The sequence below is a fragment of the Orbicella faveolata genome, unplaced genomic scaffold (genome assembly GCF_042242905.1).
Source record: "Orbicella faveolata isolate gen_17 unplaced genomic scaffold, um_ofav_v1 contig_25, whole genome shotgun sequence".
NCBI classification, from domain to species: domain Eukaryota; kingdom Metazoa; phylum Cnidaria; class Anthozoa; order Scleractinia; family Merulinidae; genus Orbicella; species Orbicella faveolata.
This window is the reverse complement of record NW_028301553.1, coordinates 3,750,001-3,775,359: the sequence shown is the minus strand read 5'-3', so window position 1 is coordinate 3,775,359 and position 25,359 is coordinate 3,750,001. Positions and strand designations below refer to the sequence as shown.

The following is a 25,359-nucleotide window of genomic DNA, read 5'->3' as shown; positions in this document are numbered from 1 at the left end:
TTTAGTACTTGTTGGCAAACAGCTCCAACTTCAGCTCGCCTGTAAGTCATTGTTTACATGCGTATTTTCAGGGATGACGGCCATCTTGCAGGAGCGAGTGAAATGTTATACCGTAGGGCAAAAATAGGAAAAACCACAGTAATGTTTGACACAATACCATCTAAAATTATATGTCCTACTCCCTTATGGAAACTGCAGTTGGTTTCAGCAATATCATGCCAAAGCCTAACTTTAAAACTCATGTAACAAGCACCAAAGTGTGTCTGCGCCCGCCTGATTTCTTCTTCTTTTCCTAATTGGCGAAAGGAACCCAGTGAAAAGACACTCGACTCTGTGCTTGTTTTTTTTCGTATCAAACAGTGAAGTTAATTCGCGATCGACTTTAAGATCTTCTATATATTGAAGCAGCAATTTATAGAATCTGTCTGCAAATCACACAAGGTATAACTTGACAATCGGTCATAATTTAGATAGCATTTTGCGGGATGACAGCCGTTTTGCCGAAGAGCAGAAGTTGAGAACTTTCACGACAAAGATTAAAGATTGAAAGAAACATTTACAAACATTAAAATCTTACTCTACATTTTCCTTAAGGCATGAACAGAAGATGCACCCAAGCTTGAGATCACAGCAATGAATCAAATCGAAGTAGCAACCAAGTGAAAACCGGCGAGTGAACCTGGATTAGCACAAGGTTTTGTTTACATCTGTGAAAACTCGCGCGAACTTTGACGCGCTGCATTATGGGAAGGGCGTCCAGCCCCTTCTGATGGGCCCTTAAGCTTAATTTGTGATGTTTTTAAGGTCTCAGGGAGGTGTGTGCGTCTGCTGATGTATTATCACACGACAAATTAAATTGGCGTTTTGTTGTCAATAGTCTTCTCGCCTTCGATGCTGTTTTGGTAAATCAAAAGAAAACAGGAACTGAGTAGACAGTGTTCTCAGTAGACACTGAGCAACATGATCGTAAATAAATAAATGTACTGAGTTGTACGGCTCGGCGGCCATTGTGCCGCAAAATAAATGTGCCGAGTTGTTTTGCTCGGCGGCCATTGTGCCGCAAAACAACAGTACCGAGTTGTTTAGCGAATTAGCTCTGCGACCATATTGTGTCACAGAAAGAATTTGCCGTGTTATTTAGCTCAGTGGCCTACTGTGTCACGAAATAAATTTACTGAGTTGTTTTATAGCTTGGCAGCTATTGTGCCATTCCATCATGATACGTGACTTCGACACATTGAAATTTATTAAGTTGCAGTTTGTGGACTTCGTAAAAATAAGATTTCCAGTGTCCTTTTGATTTCATATGTACTACGTTATACAGACTATGCCAACTGACTAGCAATGATGTTTGAAAAAAATTAAGGATAGTTAAGCTGTCATTTGTACACTTGTTATCAATGAATTTTCCAACGTCTTTGATTTCATTTGACATCAAGGAAAATTACGGGGTGACTAGCAATGTTCTTTAGAAACTAAAAAATTGTCATGGAAAGAAAAAAAAGTTTTTGTTTGCACAGTTTGGGAATGATGCATTGTCTCCCTTACCCTATTTCACATAGATTTCAACAAACCTTCTTTTGCCCAGCCCCCGAAAGGAAAAACTCAAGCATAAAATTGACAGCGGTCATCATGGGAAATTTGAAGGAAATCCCTAAAAGGTACCAGAAACGAATATCAATCTCCCTTTGTGGGCCTGGCTGAAATTCATTTTAACTTCAAAAGGTCAGTACCAATTTAACAAAACTACTTTTTATACCTTCTCATATTGTTTCCAGCTTATAGGTTCAAAGGTACTGAGATAACAATTTCAAAGTTTGTAATAACACATTTCACCTGGCCAACCCACACATTTTAGCCATAAAAGGTACCCCGCCCCTTTTATTCGAACGTATTTTCTAATCACTGATTACTACTAGTCTACTACATTGCACAGTGCGCAGTGGTAACCTTACAACAGTCAATAATAATAAGCATACAAAGTATATCATCAAAACAAACATTATGCCGAAAACCGAAAGCAAAATGTTATTTTATCGCAAGGCATTTTCTGTCTTACCAGTTGGCGGGTTGTGTTGTAATCTGGCAACAATGGAAGTCTCCTGGCCAATGAAAAATAGGCGCGTATCCCAGTTAAGTACAAAAGGTTGGTTATCTCGTACACGCGGCCCCCTTCTACTATTGTCATCATCGCCAGAAGAACTTTTCTACTTTTTATCGTTAAGACGTGTTTGTTCTTTTTCCCTCCACCTCCCCTGTCACCGACCCGCAGACTGTCAACATATCTTATGTAGTATTTTATTTTATTTTTTACTGGTGGCGAAAGTTTTAACCCCACCTTTCCTGAAGAGATTTAAATCTTTGTTTGCAAACTTAGTTTCAATTAAACTTGTCATATTTGCGGCCATTTATCCCAAACGATTTGTTTTCATTGTGGTCTACCTATCTCTTCAGCAAACTAGTGCGACGCCTTGCAGAGCTCTCGATGTCTTAATGTTTGCAAAGGACTCAAGATAAAATATTGTTTTCTTTTTACTGCACTTACAGTAACATTTTACCTTACCTGGCACCATCTTAATGCTGGGCAATCAATAGCTTGCGAAGCAAGCGTTCCCATGCGAAGAGCTTTTCCGCATTCTGGCCGCGCGTAAATTGGAGTGAGAGCAAAGATTCTATGAAGCAGGGGGTGATGGGGCGGAGAGGGAACGTTTGCCCGCAAACCTCTCGATTTTTAAAAACCCGTTCGCCCACGAACGAGGCTCCTGATTGGTGCGGCGTGGTCATCTTGTTTGACAAGTGTATCAAGTTCGCTTGAGTGATTTCAGGAATAACTCGAACGTGACTTGCACAACCTTGCATACGGCGGCTGCGCCCGCAATACGAGCGGCAGTCAAAACTGAGCTGTCCTACCGAAACGACACGATAATAGCAATTTTCTTCCCAGCTAACGAAAATAAAGACAATGCTAAAGTTGCTTTGGCCTCTTCTAATAACTAACTTGAGAATTCCGGGTTTAATTTGACGAGGAATAGCATATTTTGCTCAAAATAACACAAGTATTATCCTACCTGGCGACACTCGAACTACCAGCGAGTTGCCATGCCGGACGCCGGCGATCCATTCTTGGCGCCAAATTAGAAGCTGGGAGACTTTTCACAATCTGATATGGTTTTTGGAATTGTAAATCCCATTTTGGGAATAGTTGATGTCATCTCCAGTGAGAAAAGTTACCTGATTTTAATGCCTTTCCTGTTAACTTACATTGACGTCAGGACAGTAAAGTCTTTCCCGCCTGCTGAATCCTGATTGGTCTATTCAAATTTCCCGTGCGCCAGCCGTATGCAAGGAATGTCGTGGAGGAAGGTTTGTGAAATTGTGCTAGCCTCACCGAAGATTTTTCAGACTTGACGTGGATGGTGTGTATTTGATTTTACCCTGAAGACACTATTTTTAGAGGGCAAATACTTGGTGGCTCCGTTCCCCGCTGGATTCAGTGAAAGGTTTTAATATCTTTCCGCTGCTGTTGTAATTATCGATCGTGCGCGAAGATCAAACAGGAACCAGGGAAGGAGTTTAGGAGAAGCAATCTTTGATACTGTTATTTGGCGACCTCGCTTAGCTTTTTGAGTCATTTTTCGTGTCCAGATAACGTGAGACCGAATATTAGAAGCCGGCGACTGGTCGTTGCTTTCCCTGCGAAAGCGAATTTACTCGCGCTGACAATTTTCAAACAAAGGTTTCCGATTTCCGGGTAGTTCTGTAATTCAACGGTTAAATGTTTTTTAGCAGCAGGAGAATGAAATGACCGTCTAGCTAATGAATGGTTATAATTAAACCACAGAAAAAGCTGGTATTAAGCCGAGCATTTGACTTATTGCCCTCCAAACGAGTATACTATGTAGATACATGTAGCACTTTTACGATTTTAGCTCGGTGACAAAGTTGTCAATCAATAAATGAACTCAACCATGAAAACCAGTGGGCGTTTTCCAAAATCGAAGGGTTTGCGGGCAAGCGTTCCCTCTCTCAAAAAGTTAACCCCACCACCCCCTGCTTCGCCGAATTTTTCCTCTCGCTCCAATTTACGGGCGACCTAGAATGGGAAAGCTCTTTGTATGGGAACGCTTGCTACGCAGGCTAGGCAATCAACAAAAGAAACCACATCGTGTATGCAAATTTGTAATGGGTATTTAGCATCTCGCTATTTTTTTTTTTTTTTTACAGTCATGGCAAAAACTTATTAGAACTTCAATACACTTCAGCACTATCGAAAAGGTGTATGTTGGACTCAGTTGTTGACGTTGTTATCTAACAGGCTAAGTCATTACTGCAGCAAACCATCTTGACACTATATGTACAAGTTTACGTGACATGTGTAAACAGTGCCGAGCTCAGAGAGTGAAAACTCACGTGGCACAAGGCAAAACATGCTGCACAAACTAGGGCTAAATGAAGAGAGATTGCTGTGCTTTATTCCATAGGGACTAAGAGCTAACTAAAGAATTATTATTAGAGGGTAAAGGAAGTATTAAGTAAACAGTGTTCTGCAACAAATTCCCCACTTAAATTTTGTAACGACTTGTTTATGTTTGTACCAGAGATCCAGAGATGAAAAAAAAAAAAAAAAAAACTGCTAACTAATTCACTTATTTCTACATCTTTACCTTTCCAGTGATTTCCTTCTCACTTGTAGCAGTTAAGCTCCGAGATATTGACGGTATTTGCTGTTTGATACGCAGATGTAGTGATATACATACACCCTTTTTTTGGCAAGAATGTTGTTTTTCCTACCGAGGCTAAATATTCTTATTTTTCTCTCTTATATTAGGCTGTAAATATTCTTGTGAGTATTCTTAGACTATAGCGTATGACATACATGTATCTGTTTTCGAATATATTTGGTGTCTGGAATTTTGGAGCCAGCCTGCAGGCATTCAAGTCCGATATCACGCTCATAACTTCTTGCAGACATGTTATTAGCATCGGACATACGGCTAGCGCTGTTTTTGTTGCTTTTTGGCAGTTATGCCATATAGAGAAAAGAAGAATTTTTTACGGTTTAGTTAAAAACATATCACTGTTTTGTATTTACAAATTTTTAACACACAAAATTATATTCTTTTCAAAATCTCAGCCTCGGCCGTTTATTCTTAAAATATTCTTAAAATTTCGCAAATCTCAGTCTCGATATTGTTATAAAACATATTCTTTGAAAAAAGAAAGGGTGTATCGTGTTTATACAGATTCCCAAGTTTTTTTTTTGTTGTTCAATTCATTGAGTTCGGTGAAATGCTTAGTCGAAATGTAGAGTAGATGATTAGTATTGAGCTACACTTGCTTGATGCAGCAAGTATCAAATATAATTTACCTCTGAATACTAAATTTACTTGTATAATATCAGTATAATCTGAAACCTAGTTAACTGAGTCCCAGCGTACCCAATCGAAGAAAATTGATCATTGGAAGGCAATCGATTTATCAATACAATTGATTACAATTAAACAATTGATTACAATTAAATGATTAATCAAAACTATAACAAAATTCTCGAACGTGATTGGCTATCAGCAGCCCGATTTGAGCATTAATTGGACAGTGTACGCGTCATGCTTGTAATTGGACAGTACGCGTCATTTTGCGCGCCCTGTTGCGGTGCACCTTGTTGAGTAAATTGCTGTGTTTTTCAGCATTCATAACGACGTTTAATCGTTCAGCGCTCAATCGATGGTTTGTTCGTTTCTCGAAGTTTGTCATAGTTTTGATTAATTGGTAACAGGACATCGTGTCGTCCAATTCAGTCTGTAATCATACTCGTGATAAACAAATCGGACTCCCGCTTCGTGGTTGTCCGATTTTGTTAATCACTCGTATGATTACAGACCGAATTGGACTCCACTCAGTCCTATTACCATTATTAATATCGATTATCTCGATTAATCGAGTCGATCCGCAGACAATTTTGACAGTGCAAATGAATATATGAAAGATCATATATTTGAACTGCGGAGAAAGATATGAAGACATGATTGATCATTGCAGTTATACACACAACTTAAGCAGTTGTGAAATAAAAGCCTGAAAAAATTTCAGGCCCGATTAGAAAATGCCAGCGTTTCTAACCCGGCCAGCCATGTCTGAATCAAACAACAATCTGTTCAGAGGTTTCTGCGTGCATGATGGTTGTTTATTTAATCGCCCTTATTTCGGTTGAAACAACAACAAAAAAAACCTACTTACCAGTTTGGAGATCAAGATAATCCCTCTGTTGGCATTGCGAAGCAACCCTGCAGAACACCTTGGCTTCGTCAAGCTAGTTGACGAGCGCGAAAAAAAAAAAAGAAAAACATTAGCCTGAAGCAAAAGCAAGTAATCGTTAATTTCTCTTAAATGCCACATTTTTCAAAGTATCTAGGAGGTTTTTAAACATCTCAAAAGATATCCAGTTATTTGTATATAGGCCCAATGAAATCTTCTACCGTGAGAGGTCCCGGAGAGCGTCCTCGGGAGCGGCCTCGGTGCTTACTTACTGGCTTGCAATGTTACCGAATAGTGCACCGTGAAACAACTGACGAGCTTTAAATCACGAGCCCAATTAATAAAGTGGTGAGGGGCAAAGATCAGAGACTGGATATGCAGTAATGAAACAAACTTGTTTCGGAGTAAGTCTCGCAGTATAATGCGCATCGTGGCGCATGTAAATTTCCAAGAATTCGGCCATCTTAAATCTGTTCATACGAAATCATACAATAAAATCATGACCTCAGCTTGTTGTTATAACAGCATTATAGATCCATTCTCTAGTCAGCCATTCTTTTCTTTTTTGCGTTTTTCTGTGGCAAGGGAAGAAGGGAGGGAAAAATCGTACCGTAGTTCATCTCGTGCGAACAGACCATTAGTTACTGTTCGTGAACCGTTTCAACCTTTCTCTGGGAAACGAGATCGTTGAGATTTAATTTAGTAGCACAGTTTTAAGCTCTACATTTTGTTCTATCACAATGTCATTATGTGCATATGCTTTGTACATTGGATGTTTTGCAGTGCGGCTTCCGCAACCAAGGCCTCCTGACAAAGATAGTTAGCGTTTTCCCGATTCCCGCACCGTATTTAGGTGAAATGCCGCATCGATCCCGAAAATACCCTTCCAGACCCTCATTTATTAATGCTGGAATGAAAACCTCAAATTTTAGCAATATAATTCTGACAAATGTTAAATCTTAGCGAGATTCAATATACCCGGAGAAACAATAAAACCTACATAGAGAGAATAACCTACACTCCCTGTTGTGAAGATTTTTCATGCGTTTGTCTTGACTCGAACAACACACGTGGGAGCAGGGAAACACCCTAAAAATCCTGCCGAAAATATTTTAAAGGGGACCACTATTTCAAAGTCTCGACATGTTTCAGAGAACAGCTGATAGCACTTAGTGAATTTTTTTCAGTTATCCCGAGAAATAGTAAGATCTATTAAGAATCTTAACCATTAAAATATCGTATTAAAATACTGCATGACAAAGACTTTTTTTGACTTATAATTGTTGCGAACAAGGATCCAAACGTTTTGGGCATGGAAGGTCTGCAGTTTGGCGATATAACTGGCGGACATTTACATCTTAGGACGTTTCTGGACTTGAAATAAAATGACACTTAATGGTTGCCATTGAAAAACATTTAGTGATATTTGATATACATCGTGTCACGCCAGAGCTCTGGTGTCACGCTCAGATGTCTTTCTAGGAAACCTCTAAAGAACTTCAAGGATATGTACGCGTTTCCGGGTACGCTCTTTTCGAACTATGTCCTTTTTAGCTGCGTGAGAATGGCACGCAGCGAAATAGCGAAATCTATGATTTCGATTGTGTTTCTTGTCAGTCGTATACGATGCAGTGTGCAGTCATTTTTGAGGCCGTACGTTTACATACAGTTTTAAAGGAGCTCAGTCACGGTATTTGAGTTATTTTGGCCACATACAAAATTACTTTTAAATGGTAGCAAACGAGAAAATAACAGTTTAATAAGATAGAAAAACACCAAAGAGATAATGATAAACCATAAAGGAACAAGGATGGCTAAGGATGGAGAAGATTGACACGGATTACAAGCGACGAATTTGAAAAATAATTGAGGCCAAACTTTTCAATATGCGCAAACCGTGACTGAGCTCCTTTTAAGCTCTACATTTTATCCTATCGCTGTGTAATTATGTGCATAGGCTTTGTACATTACATGTGCGACTTCCGCAACCAAGGCCACCCGACAAAAATTCTCCGCATCTGATTTATTACAGTTGGAATAAAAACCTCAAACGTCAACAATAAAATTCCGACAAATTTTCGATCTTTGCGAGCTACACACGGTACAGAAGCAATGATTTCGTGACCATCTTTACTGCTGGACGCCCAACACTATTGCTCAATTCGCTTGGACGGGTTTGAAAAAGTAATCCTACTGTAATAAACCCCAGTACTCTCTGAAGCCCCGACGGGGATTACTCCCTATAATGGCCTATAAGGGGAGGCTCCGCCCGCAAGGGGTTCTTTTTTCAAGCTTCAGGTATATAAAAGGGTATGGATTTCAAAAGTTGAGATATATGAAAGGGTAGGTTAGTTATTTAAAGGTCCTTTCATTAAAATATTTGGAACAGACGCACCTTATGGCTGTATCATTAATTTGTTAAGCATACAGTCGAACCTCCGGTTGCGACCACCTCTCGTAAGCGACCACCTCTCCTCAGCGACCAGTTTTCCAAAATACCGAAAGTTTCCAAGTCAAATCACTATCTTTGGAACCTTTTGTAAGCGACCACCTGTCGTAAGCGACCGCGACCACTTTTAGAGCCAAAAGTTTGAAAATTTCTTTTGTTTTCAACCACCCGTAAGCGACGACTTGACAAATAATAGAGCCAAACTTGGATAATAAGGTGTTGTAAGAATAGCGCAATATTCGATAGTACAAGAGACTGATATTTCTCAATGGCAAGCACAGTATTGTTTCTCGAAATTGACTTTTGACTTCAATAAAACATTTAAAACATTCTGTAAGTCTCTGCGGTAACATATGCTAATGAGGCAAAACTTTCACCTAATATGGTCTGAGCTCTCGTAAGCGACCTCCTCCCGTAAGCAACCAGCTTGACTTGACACTTTGGGTGGTCACTTACGGGAGGTTCGACAGTATTAGATAACTAATTGTGGACAATCAAATAATAATATTAAGCAAATAAAATAACAAATAAATGAATAGATAAATGAATAAGAGATATAAATTTGTAGTCATAAGTTCAAAATGTACTTAGGTGAGAACGTAAAACGTAAAGCCCTGGCCAAACGATCGCAGCATGTCAATGCAACATATCGCAGAATTGTTGAGCGCAACATGTTGCGCGCACCTAGCCACCCTGTTGCGACATGTTGGGTGCTGTTGGTTAAGTTTGAAAATGGTCAAATATGAGCCAACAACACGCAACATGTCGCAACAAGTCGCAACAGGGTGGTCAAATGCGCGCAACATGTTTCGCCCAACAATGTTGTAATATGTTGCGTTGACATGTTGGCCGAGGCTTAAAACTTAACTTCATTTCAAGGTTTTAGGAAAGGGATGTAGTGTTCTCATTGAAAGAGGTAGCTTTTTTTCAATAAAAAATTTGCAAAAGGGGTAACTTTTCAGTCAAAATGGTATTCAAAATGGTAAGGGATTGGGCCTCAGTCGGGGCGGAGCGGAGAGTTATTAGCACATTCCCAACATTGGCCGTGGCAAGTTAATGCTTAGTTTGCAATGTTTTCGAATGGTACACCGTGAAGCATCACTGCACGAGAAACTTGATTTTTGTTTTTAGTACACACGTGAGCCTTCATGCGAATGTGTTTACCCCCTGATACAGTATTTCCCAGGTATACTACTAGTACAGATATTTTGAGAAAGGACAAAAACTGTGTCGACAAATCTAAGCATTTAACACCAGCTACAAAAACTCGAACCCGTGGATCGCATGTTGAGCACACGGATAACGCTGTATCTAAGTATCATATTTTCCTAGAATTGTCAGAGAATGGAATAGTTTCCCCCTCTGATGTTGTTACCTCAGAATCTTTACAAATTTTTAAGTTAAAATTAAGCAGTTATTTACAAGTTCAATTGGTTAGATATCACTGGTGTTTTTTTATTTATTTATGTTTTATTACTATTACTATTATTATTATTATTATTATTATATATTTGTTTGTATTATTATTACTTTATTTACATATCTTTATGTGTAGTTTTCTATTACATTCGATATTTTAATATCCTTAGTTTATAATTCTTATGTCAAAGTTAGCGTGATAACTGTATATAGTTTCTACTGACTCAATAAATGAAGAATGCAGAGTAAGATCAACCAGAGATTTTCGACCATTTTCCGAAGATTTTGTCAACTTGATGTAGATTACGAAAACTTTTCTTTCCGTTTTCAGGTGATCATAACATTCCGAATCGGTTGGCGAAGATCGTTCGACTCCAGCACGTTCTGTGACCAAAGCACTATAAGCTCTGGACAGTTGATTGGCATAGATGACTACTTAAAGTGCCAGGACCGTTGCTACGGAAACGTCGGGAGTTTGAAATTCAGTTGCACGGATTTTAGTATAAGTGAAGACTGGACAACTGGCACCAACAGTTTTCAATATACCTTTCCAATTCCTAGCATATCACCTCGCTACTATCAAGTCAGGTTAGTCTATAGCGATCCTTATAAATTATGATTGAAACAAAAAAGTGGCTTTACTTTCACGGCATAGATGAATCCCACTTAGAAATAATAACAATCAACGTAAAGAAAGGGGAAGAACAATTAAGTTATATCAATCTGATTTGATAATAAGGCCATCACCTATTTCTTCGGGTAGGATTTGTGTAGAAGACGTCTATTGATTTTGGGCCGGTCGGAGGGAGTGGAAAAAAAAAATGGTTCCCCACCCCCCCCCCCCCCCCTCAACCCCTCATACCAAAAAGTAAACTGAGAACAAAGACCGACATCATAACCGTGGAGCCCGGAATCAGATCAGCGTGGAGACGACGGAGAACTCGACTCTGATGTTCAGAACTGTGATGCTGATATTTTGCGAGTAGGTTTTTCATAGAACCAATTTTACCTTGAACCAGTTGCGGACTGCGTCGTTGGTTCAAATCAGTAAATTGTTCCAATTTACGTAGAGAAAAAAATACACCGCGAAGAAACGGAGAGCAGAGTCGTGCGCGGCAGTACTGTTTACTGATAAAATGATAACTTGTGTTAAACGAGCACTATAAGTTCCCACAACAACCAACCAGTTTCACATCAAAGTTTATTAAAAATCGGAGGATCAACGAAGGAAGGAAGAGGCACAGGACAAAAAAATTGTCTCCGACCCTTAACGTGGAGCGTATCACGCTAATGATGCTAGAACGCATGCAACCGCAAGGAAAAGTATCTAACGTTGTTGTTTTGCCTTATGTAATGTATCTTTCTCCTGGTTTATAAAGTCAACACTAACGAAGACCAATCTGCGCATGCGTTAAGAGCAAATTGCCTTGTTTGCTCGTCTTGTTCTAGAAAGAATAGTACCACAGGGAGAGCAAAAGGTTTTCTGAAAGAAGTAACGAAGGTACAACACGTTTACGAAGATCACCACGATACCTGCCCCATCCTACCCCTTCCTCGCTTTAAGACTAGAAGTAATAAACCAAATTTTTAAATCAACACGTTAGTATGTTAGCGGGTTAGTGGTTTAACGTTTGGCGCAGAGCAGCCCTCTAAACCCTCTCCACAGCGCACTCTGCGCTAAAAATGACCTCTTGGGTTACCTTCAAGAGTTACTTTTACTTATGTTACTTCTTCTGTGGGACCTAATAAAAAACTTTTAATTTACAGCTACACGGGCTATAATTGGATTTCCTTAGTACATCACTCACGAGCTACATGGCAAGTGCGCATGTACGTGAACCTTACCGTACGAAATGACACCGGACGTATGAATACGTCCCCTGTAACGACAATGACGCCGATAGTACGTTTGAAATTTGGATGCAACCACACCATTCTTATCCCAGGTATGATTCTTTGACACCTCTGTTTTTCCCGTTTGGCTGCGCCTGAGTAACGCCGTGTTAACTCACTCTGTCTGCCTGTCTCTCTGTTTGTCTGTCTTTCTTCGCTCTCTTGTCCCTATACCAGGGACACCCTGATCGTTTCGGTAAATAATCTGTTCGGAAGGCGTTTACTGAATCCCCTCCAATTGTCTCTTCGAACTTTCGTGATATGTGAAGTTTAATGCCTACTTGTCGTTTGGCATGGGAACTGCAACGAAAGTCAGCTATGATTTTCGATAGTTGCCTTATATCTTAAAGGAGGCGGAGAGGAATAAGTAAGTAGGTACGGTTTTCAGAAAGGAATAACACCTTTGGATTTCGGGAAATTGGTAAAAAAGCCCTAATCAATTCGAGGAGACTCAGGTTTCTCTAGAATGCCTAAAAATATAACAATTTTCTTGCCGCGCTAAAATAAACCTACAGGGCTTTAAAACACTCCAGATGGCCGAAAACAGCATTTTAAAAGATATGAGACGAAACCGTCATTGCGTGCCCCTGGTATATAATCAAAACATATATTTCATATCTTGATAGTGACTGACGCCGACAACGATGAGGTACGGTGCCGTTGGGCGAGCGGATATAAAGAGTGTGGAGACATCTGTGGAGGCAATGGAATTCCAAACGCATGGATCTATTTTGTAAGTCCCAAAAGTATGGTGTACGGGGACCACCTGAGCCGAATCTAGGGGCGCGGTACAAGATAGGGCTGTTGGATTCTTAGCGATTTTTACTTTCTATTACTTTCTTAAATGCACATTTTTAATTATTAAGATTAGTACAGCTCATTTTGGCGAATTGCACAGCGCCTAGAGCAGGCATGAATAGGCGCTATATAAATATTTATTTATTATTTATTTATTTATTTATTTGGAGAGCGAGAATTTCCCGGCGGCTTAAAAAACTCTCTAACTAACAAGAGAACTGAGTAACTAATAGTGATCCAGGTCTGATGCTTACTGACACTGTCTATGCATTGTGACGCAAATAAACATACATTGTCGTTGTTATCAAGCAACATACCCTACTGGAAGGCAACTTTTTATCCCCTTATTAGCTTTACTGCCAACAAACCTGTTTATATAAATGCTATTTAATTTCACTCAGCTCGATTAGCTTTTATGTTATTCTGGGTGAATTTACCTTATTTTCTGTTCCCATTATCTTTTTTTGTAACTAAGAGTTTTTCTATTTTGGTAATAAAGTATGTGTTGTTGTTACTCGGGACCACGTACACCCGAATAGCGCATCACATCACATATATATATATTTTGAAGTATATTTTCCTTAATCCGTCTTAATCTTTTTCAGTCGTGACGTATCTTTTATATTTTTGTTTTCTTATTCCTTTTTTGTTGTTTTTCTACCTAAGAAAACTTCTATTTTTCTATAACAAATGTTCAAACCTCAGCGAAGGAGAGAGCTCCCCCCCCCGTCGGCAAACCTTGCCAGAGATTAGAGTAGATTAGATTAGATTAGATTAGTGCTAACCACTTGCAACTGTTTTCATTGTTACAGCGCGAGTGTAAAATTACATACAGCGCAACAGAATACACGGGCTTTTACGCTGCTCCTGTTATGATTGAAGACTTTGCTACGCCAACCGCCACACAGGCGTTGAGCAGCATTCCGTTGCAGTTCTTGGTGTACGTTTTTACGTCAAATGAGGCGTGTGACGAGCGCCCTGAGTTCACGGAAGAGACTCGGGCCGAAGGATCATGCATTGGGATTCCCCCAGGAGGAACATACGTCGATCGGATCATCGTGCGAGCTGGTGGACCATCAAAAAGGTGTTGTTAAACTTAGCTATGCATTGTCGCTCTAATTCTTTCTAGTTTCTTTTTGCTTTTTAGTACCTCACACAACAATGCCCGATCTTCAAGCTATCACCTTGAAAATCGTGACATTCCTACCATGCCTGTCGCCTACTCAGTCCCTTGGGTGCCTGGCTGAAAGCCTTAGTTGCAAATGGCCTGAATAAGTTCGAGAACGTTGTTCTCTCACTTAAATAAAATGGTTTTTCGTTAACTTGGCATGCCTCGTTGCGCTGGAATTATTAAAAAGAATTGTTTTTTAGGTCCTACAGCCGTAAATTATTTACAAAGTTGTTAGCCAACCAGAGGTTCCTATTCTAGTGTGGCGGAAGACTTAAGTAGCCCAATGAGATTGTAGGTTTGAAGTCAAAATGGTTTCCAATCTACATATTTATCAACCAACAGGACACAATATCATTTCATATCCAACGGGCGTTCATTAAATGATTTTTGTCCTGTATAGTAATTACCCAATGATTTAATTGTGAAAGAGCATTGAATTAGTTGTAGTGACAAATATACGCCAAATGTTCGCGTATTTACGACAACATTGCGATACGTTTAACCATACCTGTTTTTCAGTATCGTGGAGGTAACTACAAGCAGTCCCCCCGGATTTATCAAATCTTCCGTGGCCCAGTATGCGCCACAGAAATATTACGTCAATGTCACGTGGACACCAACGACGTCACAGATAGAGTCAAAGCTGTATTGTTTCACAGGCCTGGAGAATTCTGGGTAAGGGACGACTTTTGGTGAGAGCTGTGACTCAGTGTCTCTCACTCTTGATTAACTCTGAAAATAACATTCATGACTGGCGTGGTATCAAGTTTTAGGGGGTAATAAGAATTTACAGTCAACCCAAATGAAGCGTACCCTTCAAGATTACATTAATAAATTGATTATTTGAATATTGAAACCGTTAGCTGCATTCTTGGAACGATTAGCGGGATCAACTTCAAATAATCGATTTATTAACGTATTCTTGAGGGGTACGTTTCACTTGGTTTGACTATGAAATGCGGCATTGTTTTTATTCATGTTGAAAAAATTGAATATTATGCTATCTTTCTATAATAGAAGAAGGAAAATATCGACTATGATAGTTACATCAGTTACTTTAACTTCGTTTTTAACCCACAGTGATAGTTAGCTCGATCGATCAATCAATCAATCAATCAATCAATCCTTTATTTTGAAAGGCAGGCTATTGATACATACAGTCATAATTGCCATTAGTATCACCCAACTAGTGGACTAATGCAAATCCTGCATTTTGATTGGCTACGCTACTAGGGGACTATTAGTAATAGTCATCGAGTAGCGAAATTGGCGCCATCGAGCGTGACGCTTTCTTTCGTTTTATTCCCAAATAAATATTTCTTCAACTTGCATTTGTTAACTTTATTATTACCTTTCCTGTCCGACTAGTTGGGTGATACTAAAACAATTAGACCCTTCGCCCTCAAGGGCCACGGGTCAATAGCCCATTCGGCTTCGCCTCATGGGCTATTGACCCGTAGCCCTTGCGGGCTACGGGTCTAATTGTTAATTATAACTACTATATAAGGCAGTCAAAGCTGATGCGGACCTCTGCGACATGCAGATGATACATTGTAAAAGCATAATAATTACAACAGTTAATAGGCATAAAACTTAATACATATAAGATAAGAAATCAATAAAATATAAATAACAATATGAATAAATAATACATCTGTATATGTGATCGCAGAGCGCTTTTCAATTGAGTGTCGAAAGAAATAAGACAATTGCTTTGGTTTTAGTTTTACCACGGTTTGAGATTGGCTGCGTAGCCTAATTAGTAAGTATTTGGTTTGACTTTGGTTTTACGACACTGCTCCGTTTTCACTGCTGTGAAAACCGCTCTATTCGTCTAATAGTAATTATAATAAATTTTCCATATAACGCGCGCTCTGATTGGCTGAAACAGCGTGCTTTACCAGAGAACAGAGCACGGGTTAATGACAGTAAGCTGGCTTTCAAATTTTTGCTTCGGAATTTTGACAAATTTGACCCAAATTAAACATCCCCTATGATTCAGACAAACGCAGTGGAAACGAGCTCTATGTCTACAGTAAATATGGCTCACGGAGACCATTGTTAGCAACAGTAGTGTGAAAACTGTACTAAAATGACAAGTTTTGCTAGATTCCCGCCGACAAAACACGTCCGGAAATAAGCAAATTCTCAACCCAACCAATGCTTCGATAAAAGACATTATATTTGTTACGAAGGCGGAAATTATACTTAAGAAGTAAAACAACGACAGAAAGCAACAGTTGAGCTTTCTCTGTTTATGATGAGAAGCTTTATTTTTGTAAAAATGCTCAATTGCTCAAAATAACACTTACATGCAGTGTAGTAACGCTCGTTCTCTGGTCATCTCAGCGAAGTGAACCGACGAGTGGTCAGCTCAAAGCTTGCTCTAGATATTCTCCTCTGTGGTCGGAGTAGAACCAGTGGGCAGTTAAGTCTGTCTAACGTTTACGCTAGTTCGGGCAATCTTGCTGCAAGCGGCTGCAAGCTGTAAGCTTAAATAACTGTAGCTCCTTTCAAATTCAACTCAGCATTTCGCATTTTCATCCGCAAGCTTTGAGGTCCTGGTTTCGTAATTTTCATTGGGAAAGTGCACGTTTTCATGAGCCACAATACGGCCGGATTCCTATGGACTACAAACCTTTGCCTGCCTTTAGATTCTTATTTGAAAATTAACTAAAAAGCGAACTTTGAAGGCATCGTTCTTCTCTCGAAAGCCGCTCGAAACTACTCGAAACTGAAAGCTTAGCTGAAGTCCAGTTTGTGATTGACAGCTGTCGCTTCGTTAGCCAATCAAATTATTTGAACAATTCTAACAAGGATTGTGATTGGCTTATTTTAGCGTGCTTTATCAGAGAACAGAGCACGGCTGACGCCACTTTTACTCGTTTGGAAATAAAGTTTGGTTTGAAAATTCAGGCCGTCGATAAAACCCAGAACATGGAACATTCCGGAACATCCCGGAACATCGAATAATTATCATAATTACGCGAAAAATATGTAAAATAAAATTTTTAAAAATCAAATCAAACAAGAACAAACTGGTATCAGCTCGGAAAATAGAAACAAAACAAAAACATAAAAAAAGGGGAAAAGAAAGAAAAATGAAAATGACTGCAATGAGTGAAGGCTAGCAACTAAGAAGAGTAATCCATTCCTTCCAGTCGTTCACCGTCAGCAGGAGCCATAATCGGGGACGGAGACCGTAAGCGCGCGCCATTTCTAGTATTGCGGTTGTCCCCACGATATGGGACAATAATTCTATTTTTAGAACAAATTTCGCCATCGCCTGCGGCACACGCGCGTAAATGTTGCGAGGATTTTTGCGGATGTCGCGCGGGGGAAATAACGTCCGAAATTCCCAAAATTTTTCATGTTTTTGGCTCACAACTCAACGCGTTTACGTCTGTTGGAATTTTGCTTAAGTACTTTCGTCGTAAGCTGCTCCAGTTTGAGTGAAGTAAGACAGTGTCGAATTTAGGTATGTTCCGCTTTAAGCTTAGATATATATCGCTGACCAAGTTGTGTTCTGACGGATGCTTCTTTTACATGAGCTGTACATTACTCCACTTTAAATTTCACATATGTTGAAGATTAACCGCTTTTCCATTACACAGCAAAAAACTAGCTAGATATATTTAGATATAGCAGAGCTTCAAGACTTCATAGTTTCCCAGCTCCTCTTGCCACACGCTTGCGAGGAATTTGCCAGTCTATCGCGACCGAAAAGTAAAACAAAGTAATTGCTAGTTTGAGTTTCGCCTGAATTGTAAGCAACGCTTGATGTTTCATCAAGGCCCAATAACTTTACGTCCGTAGATACTGCTCAGTTTTATTCGTGTAAAAATCCAGTAAATTCTCTGTTGTCGATGAATGAGAGCGCCCGCCGATGCGTGGTTTGTACAGTCAGTAAACATGACAAATTGTACTTCCGCCGCACTTTCGTGTTAAAACGTACATCGAACTCAAACAATAACTCTATAGTTTTTAAATATGTTTAAGATTGATAAATGTTTGAGAACATATTAAAAGCTAAGCTGAAAATATGCGAATAAAGCAGAAATAATCAGCAAAGTTACGATGACGCTTTCTTTAATCAACTTCGAATAACGATTTCGATTTTGTTGATCAACTTCAAAATATCAAAACTTCTTGCCTATTTTCATTTCCGCAGTGTAAAACTTCACTATGCTTAGGTTGAAGAAACACACATGATGTTAGTAGCCTTTTTTGCGTTCGTGAAATTTGTTGCAGCATCTCAGCACAAAAGATAACGAAAGAAATCTTTGTCAAGATTTGTTGAAAACACCGACTCGGACTTGAAAGTGCACGAGCTGCACTATGCAAATGAACTAATTGTACGCGTCAGACTTTCCTTTCAAAAACTTTTGCAAACTCACCAAACAAGCAGAAACAATAAGAAACCATCAAAACATGTTTTGGTTATGATTAACCATTGTCCGAGAAACTCACAAATCAACTCGATACCAGAGTAGAGAGTTTTCTTGCTATATTCTTAAGTCAGAACAAACGCAAAAACATACGCGTAAGCTTACAACTAGCGCGAGCAGATCTTATTATTCATTCCCAGCGCGAGATTGAAGTCTTGTTTTCGACCCTGAAAAACCCACCTTTTCCGTTGGCTCAGAGCATAAAACTACATATAAGCGCCCTGGTTCTTAGTCCCTGCCTTATTCCCTGCCATCGCTGTGAAAAATACGCAAGAGAATCTCTCAACTCTCACCATTTGATCATGCAACGTGACAACATCCACGCGAGAATCCCCGACATGTGCGTGAATCCGCGCGGATATATGACGTCAGGATGGCGCAATTTGTTCTAAAAATAGAAAAATTGTCCCATATCATAGGTGCGCGCGGATCCCAAGACTTACGTCTCCATCCCCGATTATGGCTCCTGCCGTCAGTTAAATCACGTGACTGTCCTTTATTCCCAGATTTCGTTCTTCACAGAAAAATAAGGTGGTGGCGTTCGAACTCCTTAATCAGACCTAAAAGTATGGGTACACGAGTATGATTTCTTTATTTGATTCATTACGTCAATACAAAGATATGCGTATACACGATTTCTCATGAAGAAATAGTTTCTCCATGAGATAAAAATAGAAACTCTTCGGCATCGAGTTCCTTGTCTAAACTAGTTCGGACTGTTCGACCTTTGATGACAGTGTAAACAAATACAAACACAAAATTTAAAAACATTTAGCGACGCGCGCGCTGTCTTGCGGGGTCGCTGGTCAAAACTTTATTGTCTCTAGAAATATTTGTTACAAGTGTTGGCGATCTGAAATTGAATTCTAAGTGTCGCCAACAGTTCAAATGCATCTCCTGGAAAATGTTTGTCCAGTACAAGTAAATACTTAATTAATTAAAAATACTTTTACCGCAGGCTATAATCTATTCAGTGCTAGTTCAACTTCACGTGCAGATCGTTATCTGAGATTCGATCAAACTTAGTTTTCTATCAAACTTAGTTTTCTATCGAGCCATTCGAACACCACCAAAGTAAACCAGACATGCGAAAACCCCTCGTGAACGCGCTGCTCTAGAAATCTTTGATTACCACTAGTCTGTTAATAATAACTTGCTTGTTACTCGGGCTTCCGGAAAGGCCGAGTCTGCACTTAGAGGGTCATAGTGCCAGGCTTTCCTAGCGGAACGGCGCGAAAACTGGGGATGATAAATAGCATCATGAAGATGGAATAGGAACAAAACTACGAATACTGACTTAACAAGCAACCGTATGATGCTCAGACAAACACCTCAGATGTTGAAGAAATCAGGGATCAAAAAAGGAGACGTAGTGAATTACCTGGCATTCATCGTCAGAATCGTCCATGTTTTTGAAAGTGAAGAATGATCATCGCAGTTAATTTTCCAATTTAAGCAATTGGAAAGAAGAAGTCTGAAGAAAATCAGGACTTCAACGGGATTCGAACCCGTGACCTCCGCGATACCGGTGCGATGCTCTATCAACTGAGCTATGAAGCCACACATTGGGAGCGAGGTCAATTAACTGAGTTCATATCTTCCCGTGAGGAGTGAAATGATGTGAAGTTTATATGAAATAATTCATATATGAACTGCGGTTGTAGATGAAAGTGAAGAATGATCATCGCAGTTAATTTTCCAATTTAAGCAATTGGAAAGAAGAAGTCTGAAGAAAATCAGGACTTCAACGCAGAGCATCGCACCGGTATCGCGGAGGTCACGGGTTCGAATCCCGTTGAAGTCCTGATTTTCTTCAGACTTCTTCTTTCCAATTGCTTAAATTGGAAAATTAACTGCGATGATCATTCTTCACTTTCATCTACAACCGCAGTTCATATATGAATTATTTCATATAAACTTCACATCGTCCATGTTTTTGTTGAAAAACAGAGTGCTGAAAAGCGACGTGACGCAATTGGCGGGAAAGAAGAGGAGCCTGCACTCATTGTGGTCAGTTGAATGAATACCCAACGCTCCCTACCCCTCTGCTACTGACTCCCCTATCCCCAATAATATCTTTTCATATTTCAAGCTGATACCAGTTTATTTTTGTTTATTTTAGTTTTAAAAATTTAATTTTACATTTTTTTCGCATAATTATGATAATTATTCGATGTTCCGGGATGTTTCGGAATGTTCCCTGTTCCTGGTTTTATCGACGGCCGAAAATTCAGCCGAATGCGTGGGGAAATTATTGGATTCTTTATCATAAAACAAATAAAGAAACCTCGACTGTGCTCTGTTCTGTTGTAAAGCACTTAGGAAGTGGTAGTGCACTCAAGAAGTGGGGAAAAACACTCGACTTCGTCTCGTGTTTTCCCCTACACCTCTTTCGCGCTCTACCGCTTCCTGCGTGCTTTACAACAGAACAGAGCACAGTCGAGGCTTCTTTATTTGTTAAATAAAATTTTCTTTTTTATTAGAAATCACGGTTGTTTCCTTGTTAAAAGAAAAGTAGAGCGAAATGTCTTTTGCTTGCTTTCTTAAGATCGATCGACTTGAAAAAATGTTTGTTAACGTTGGTAAATTTAACTCTCTTGTTAATGAAGTTAAATAATTACGGGAACCCTCAGTATTGAAAAGAAGTTCCCAGTTCTGGTTTAACTCTAATTATATTAAATTGATTATACAAAATCTTGTTGATCTAGATGATACAGAAAATAGCCCCGAAATTTGATTAGGAGCAGATTCTTTACAGACCTGTTACATTTTGACTACCTTAATACATGAAATTTTCGCGACAAGTTTAATACGCGATTTTGAGGAGCGCATATTTCGCGACACTTAAATTCCGCGATTCTGCGAAAATTTTGTACTTTGAATCACTTTAACTTCGCGTTTTCGAGTAACACACAATTTACTTACTTGGCAATGTTACTTGAACATGTCCTTGAATCTAGTAAACCGACTTTATCAAAGGTAGAATAACTTCAAAATTAACAAAAATGCAACTTCGATGTTAACAGTAGCATAATGTGAGTCACTTACTTTTCGCTTCATGTTATGTTCGCGACACTTATTGTTCGCGTCACTTTAATTTTGCGATTTTTTTAAATCGCGAAATTAACGTGTCGCGAAAATTTCATGTATTAAGGTAAAATTCTTCTGTTATGTAAGTAGTCAATAGTAAGCCAGTTAAACTTTAAAAGACATACTGTCATCAAAACTTTAGAAGGTAAGTGGTTAATTATACGGCACGCATGAACATGGGTTTGCTCTAAACTATGAAGCAAAGAGTGAGAATTTTCCCCACATTGACATTGCATAAGTAACACTTGGTAAAATGATTTTAAGTTAAATGTCTTCTAAGACTAATTTTGGTCATAGCTTTGTTGACTATATATATTCACCCGTAGCCTGAAACTCGAATTATGGCTAACAAGGGGTGTTTGCAGCAAACAGTTACCAGGTACAACATCTGCCACGCTGGACGGTAAAGGATTCGAATGCAGTAGCCTCCAAAACAACTCACTCAGTCAACCAGTCAATCTGGAGTTTTCTTTGTTTTGTTTGACGTTGTTACAGAACGTAGCTTGCCGTCTGGCAGATTTTAAAATACCGATTTGACCATTTGTTGCAAAAATCCCATTGTTAAACAGAAAATCGTGATTAAGGCCGCGCCCAGTTACAATATTTCCAAAGAGATGTTTTCAATTTAGTAAAATGCACCCTTTCAGTTGGCAATAGATACACTTCAAGGGCTTGTTTGTTCCTATCAAATTGTTTTTGGTTACTATTGCATTGTAATTCAAAGCAATTTTCCATGTAGGTGGGACTCGCAATGGAATAGAAAGAAATTCATATTTTATCCGAGTAGTAAATGGAACATAATAGTTGATGGTTCAGTCGCAAATATATAAATGTCAATTTTTATTAAGTTTATTTGTTGAACTGCTGGTTTTGTTAATCAATTTAAATCACGTTACTTTCAGGATAACAACTGAACAGCGATGCGTTACGCTGCTTGTTGGAGGTAAACGAATCGATGAAGAAGAAAGTAATTATTATTATTATTGCGTTCGACAGAACGCAGTTCTAATCGCGTAATGCATAAAAATTCGACACCTGTGTATCTATCTATCTATCTATCTATCTATCTATCTATCTATCTATCTATCTATCTATCTATCTATCTATCTATCTGGGGACACCAGTTCCCCCCATCCCCCCCAAAAGAAAAAATTCTTTAGGGGCGAATGACGTCATGTCCATGTTCGTCCATGTGCTTTCTTTCGAGTGTTGCGCATTATTGCAGACTTGCGAGTGTCGGGGAAGCTTATTGTCGACTGTAGCGGATACTGAGGTTGTTTATTTAAAGTTCGAAGTCAGTGTTTATGGCATTTAAAGACCTTGTAGACATGTCGTCACGAAGTGTGTACGACTTTTCGAGGCAGCTTATTGAAGACTGTAGTGGATAAGTTGTTTATTTAAAGCTTGATTTGGGTTTAATGGCATTTAAAAACCTTGCAGACATGTCTTACGAAATGTTTACGACTTTTCGTACGAACAGAAAGCTGTAGCTTGGCCGCGTGTTGTGTACCCCCTTCTCTTCGACCAAAACCAACGCTACTTTCTGCTGGATAAATCAAAGGAGGAATGAGTTTCACTTCGCTGGCCTAGATTTCTGTGCACAAACTATGTAACATAAACCAAACGAAAGTGTTTACATAGGAAAAGAGTTCAACTCCTACAGGGTTGCTTTGGTACGGCAACATGTCCTCCGTTTCATTGTTTCGGAAGTGAAAATGCCCTGTAGCTGTTACCCCAAAGTCAAGGCGATTCAAAGTCGTGTTCGGAAAGAAAATAATTGTCCTAGTTTTGGTACTAGAGCACGTCGTCTCGCGTACTGACGGAACAAACATGGTTGGTGTCGATTTACACGGTCAGTATAAAACATGCACTGCGGACTGCGGACTGCGGACTGCGGACTGCGGACTGCGGACTGCGGACTGCGGACTGCGGACTGCGGACTGCGGACTGCGGACTGCGGACTGCGGACTGCAGACTACGGAGTACGGACTGGGTATAAAACACAGACTTCGGTATAAAACTCGGACTAAGCATCGCGGACTGGGCATAAAACGCGGACTTAGGTATAAAGTGGGGACTGCGGACTAAATGCGGCTTCCCAACTGCAGTCCATGTCTTTTACTGACCGGTCGTAACTAATATTACACAATACATGTATAAACGAGGTCAAACCCTCTCGTATGCACGTGCTTTGCGATCAATTCATTTGTTTTTGCCCCTGCTGAAGGGAGACCAATTTCACGCTTACCTAACAGCTCAGGAACAATATGCTGTCCCTAGAATTTTTGTTTTTTTAACATACCAAGCCTACCAAAACTCGAACGCACTGTTTAATCTACGATTACTACTAGTTATTATCATTATTATTATTATTATTATTGCTTTATCTATTGCTAATTAAGTGCTCAAATACTCTATCAACTGCAATGAGTAGTGTTACCTGTGTATAAAAGATATATCCAGAAATGCATGCAGCAACGAAAATCGTCAAATCCATGAACGGTCACTCAGTTTGACGAAATTTCGTCAGATCTGCCAATTTCGTTACTGCGTGCATTTCTGGACATGAGTGGTGTATAGAGTCTATTTGTTCCGGATTTCTCCAAGTCTCCTTTAAAACATAATACTGATTATATTTCTAATCAACCTTAGGAAATACTGTTTTCCGTATTTGATATATTATTCTATTGACTACTTATGCTGTACAAGGTGGTTGTAGCTTTTAATCTGTGGAAGAAATCTTAACGTCCTCATAAAATGATCATGAAAGCTGCTATTTAGTAGTACTTTCACGTAGTGCTGCTTGCTTCGTGCTAACTTGGTATCCATTTTATTATATCATGCTCATGTTATTAACTTTTACTGATGCAGCTCTGCGTTTAATATTCAACGATTTTACTTGAAAGACTTCAAACAATTTCATTTTGAGACACCAGCGTTGTTTGCACGCATTGACTACCTACTTTTATCCATTGGCAGTTGCTCCGCCAAAAATCGTGAGCCTGTCACCAACAGGAGAGGTTCTACCGGACACGAGACAGTGGATCATAACGTTTGACAAGCAGGTAAAATTATTTCGATTTTCTCTCTTACTCCTCTTGTACATGTAAGTAGGCTTGGTGTACAGCCACCATTAGCAATGAGAAGAAAAAAAGAATAATGTGATGTATAAAAGTTATAACACAAAGGATATTAAGTAATGTTTAAAAAACGAGCAGCAGTGTTTTACACGAGGCGAAGCCGAGTGTTTTAGACCCGATAAAACACAAGCTGCGGGTTTTTTGAACAGCTTCAAAAACGTTTGCGGTAGATCTACTCATTTGTAGAATAATCCTTAGGTTTATTATTATTTTTCTGGAGAAAATCGGCTGAAAAATGTAGCCATGTCTTTATCAACTATAAAGACACTCATTAAACATTCATTTCTTTTGTATTTCCTTTATGAATTATTAATGAGTTTTTGAAAGGCTGATAGAGCTTTTAAAAGTGTCAGATCTAGATAGTCAGGGTTACCACAAAAGTCTGCTGTTTTCGTGCTTGGCCCTTGAAAACACACCGAAAACAGGGCCAAGCCCGAAACGTCGGTGGTCATCTAACAGTTGGACACTTCAGACAGCTTTTTAGAGCTTTTATTGCGCACTCTCGCTATTACGCGATCCAGATGACGTTTCGAGGGTGTCTGCTATAATGAGAGTTAACTATAGTTCAAGTTCAAGTCAGGTTTATTGTGTATATACACTTAGCTTTTGTGAGGACAATCTCACCAGCTAATTTGCAGGTATAACACAGAAACTAAAAGTAAAAAGGACTAAATTGAGATAATACCTTCAACAAAT

The 25,359-nt window shown here is 39.3% G+C and overlaps 1 protein-coding gene across 1 annotated transcript in view; it reads left to right on the top strand.

Annotated features, from left to right (window-relative positions):
• LOC110052851 (uncharacterized) overlaps positions 1 to 25,359 on the top strand; it is a 99,161-nt gene that overhangs the window by 24,256 nt on the left and 49,546 nt on the right. Inside the window, exons 2-8 of the mRNA XM_089293062.1 lie at positions 10,455 to 10,711; positions 11,891 to 12,069; positions 12,643 to 12,749; positions 13,627 to 13,898; positions 14,505 to 14,660; positions 22,426 to 22,466; positions 24,503 to 24,588. Of these exons, the coding sequence (XP_089149188.1) occupies positions 10,455 to 10,711; positions 11,891 to 12,069; positions 12,643 to 12,749; positions 13,627 to 13,898; positions 14,505 to 14,660; positions 22,426 to 22,466; positions 24,503 to 24,588 (1,098 nt within the window). The remainder of the gene's footprint in view (positions 1 to 10,454; positions 10,712 to 11,890; positions 12,070 to 12,642; positions 12,750 to 13,626; positions 13,899 to 14,504; positions 14,661 to 22,425; positions 22,467 to 24,502; positions 24,589 to 25,359) is intronic.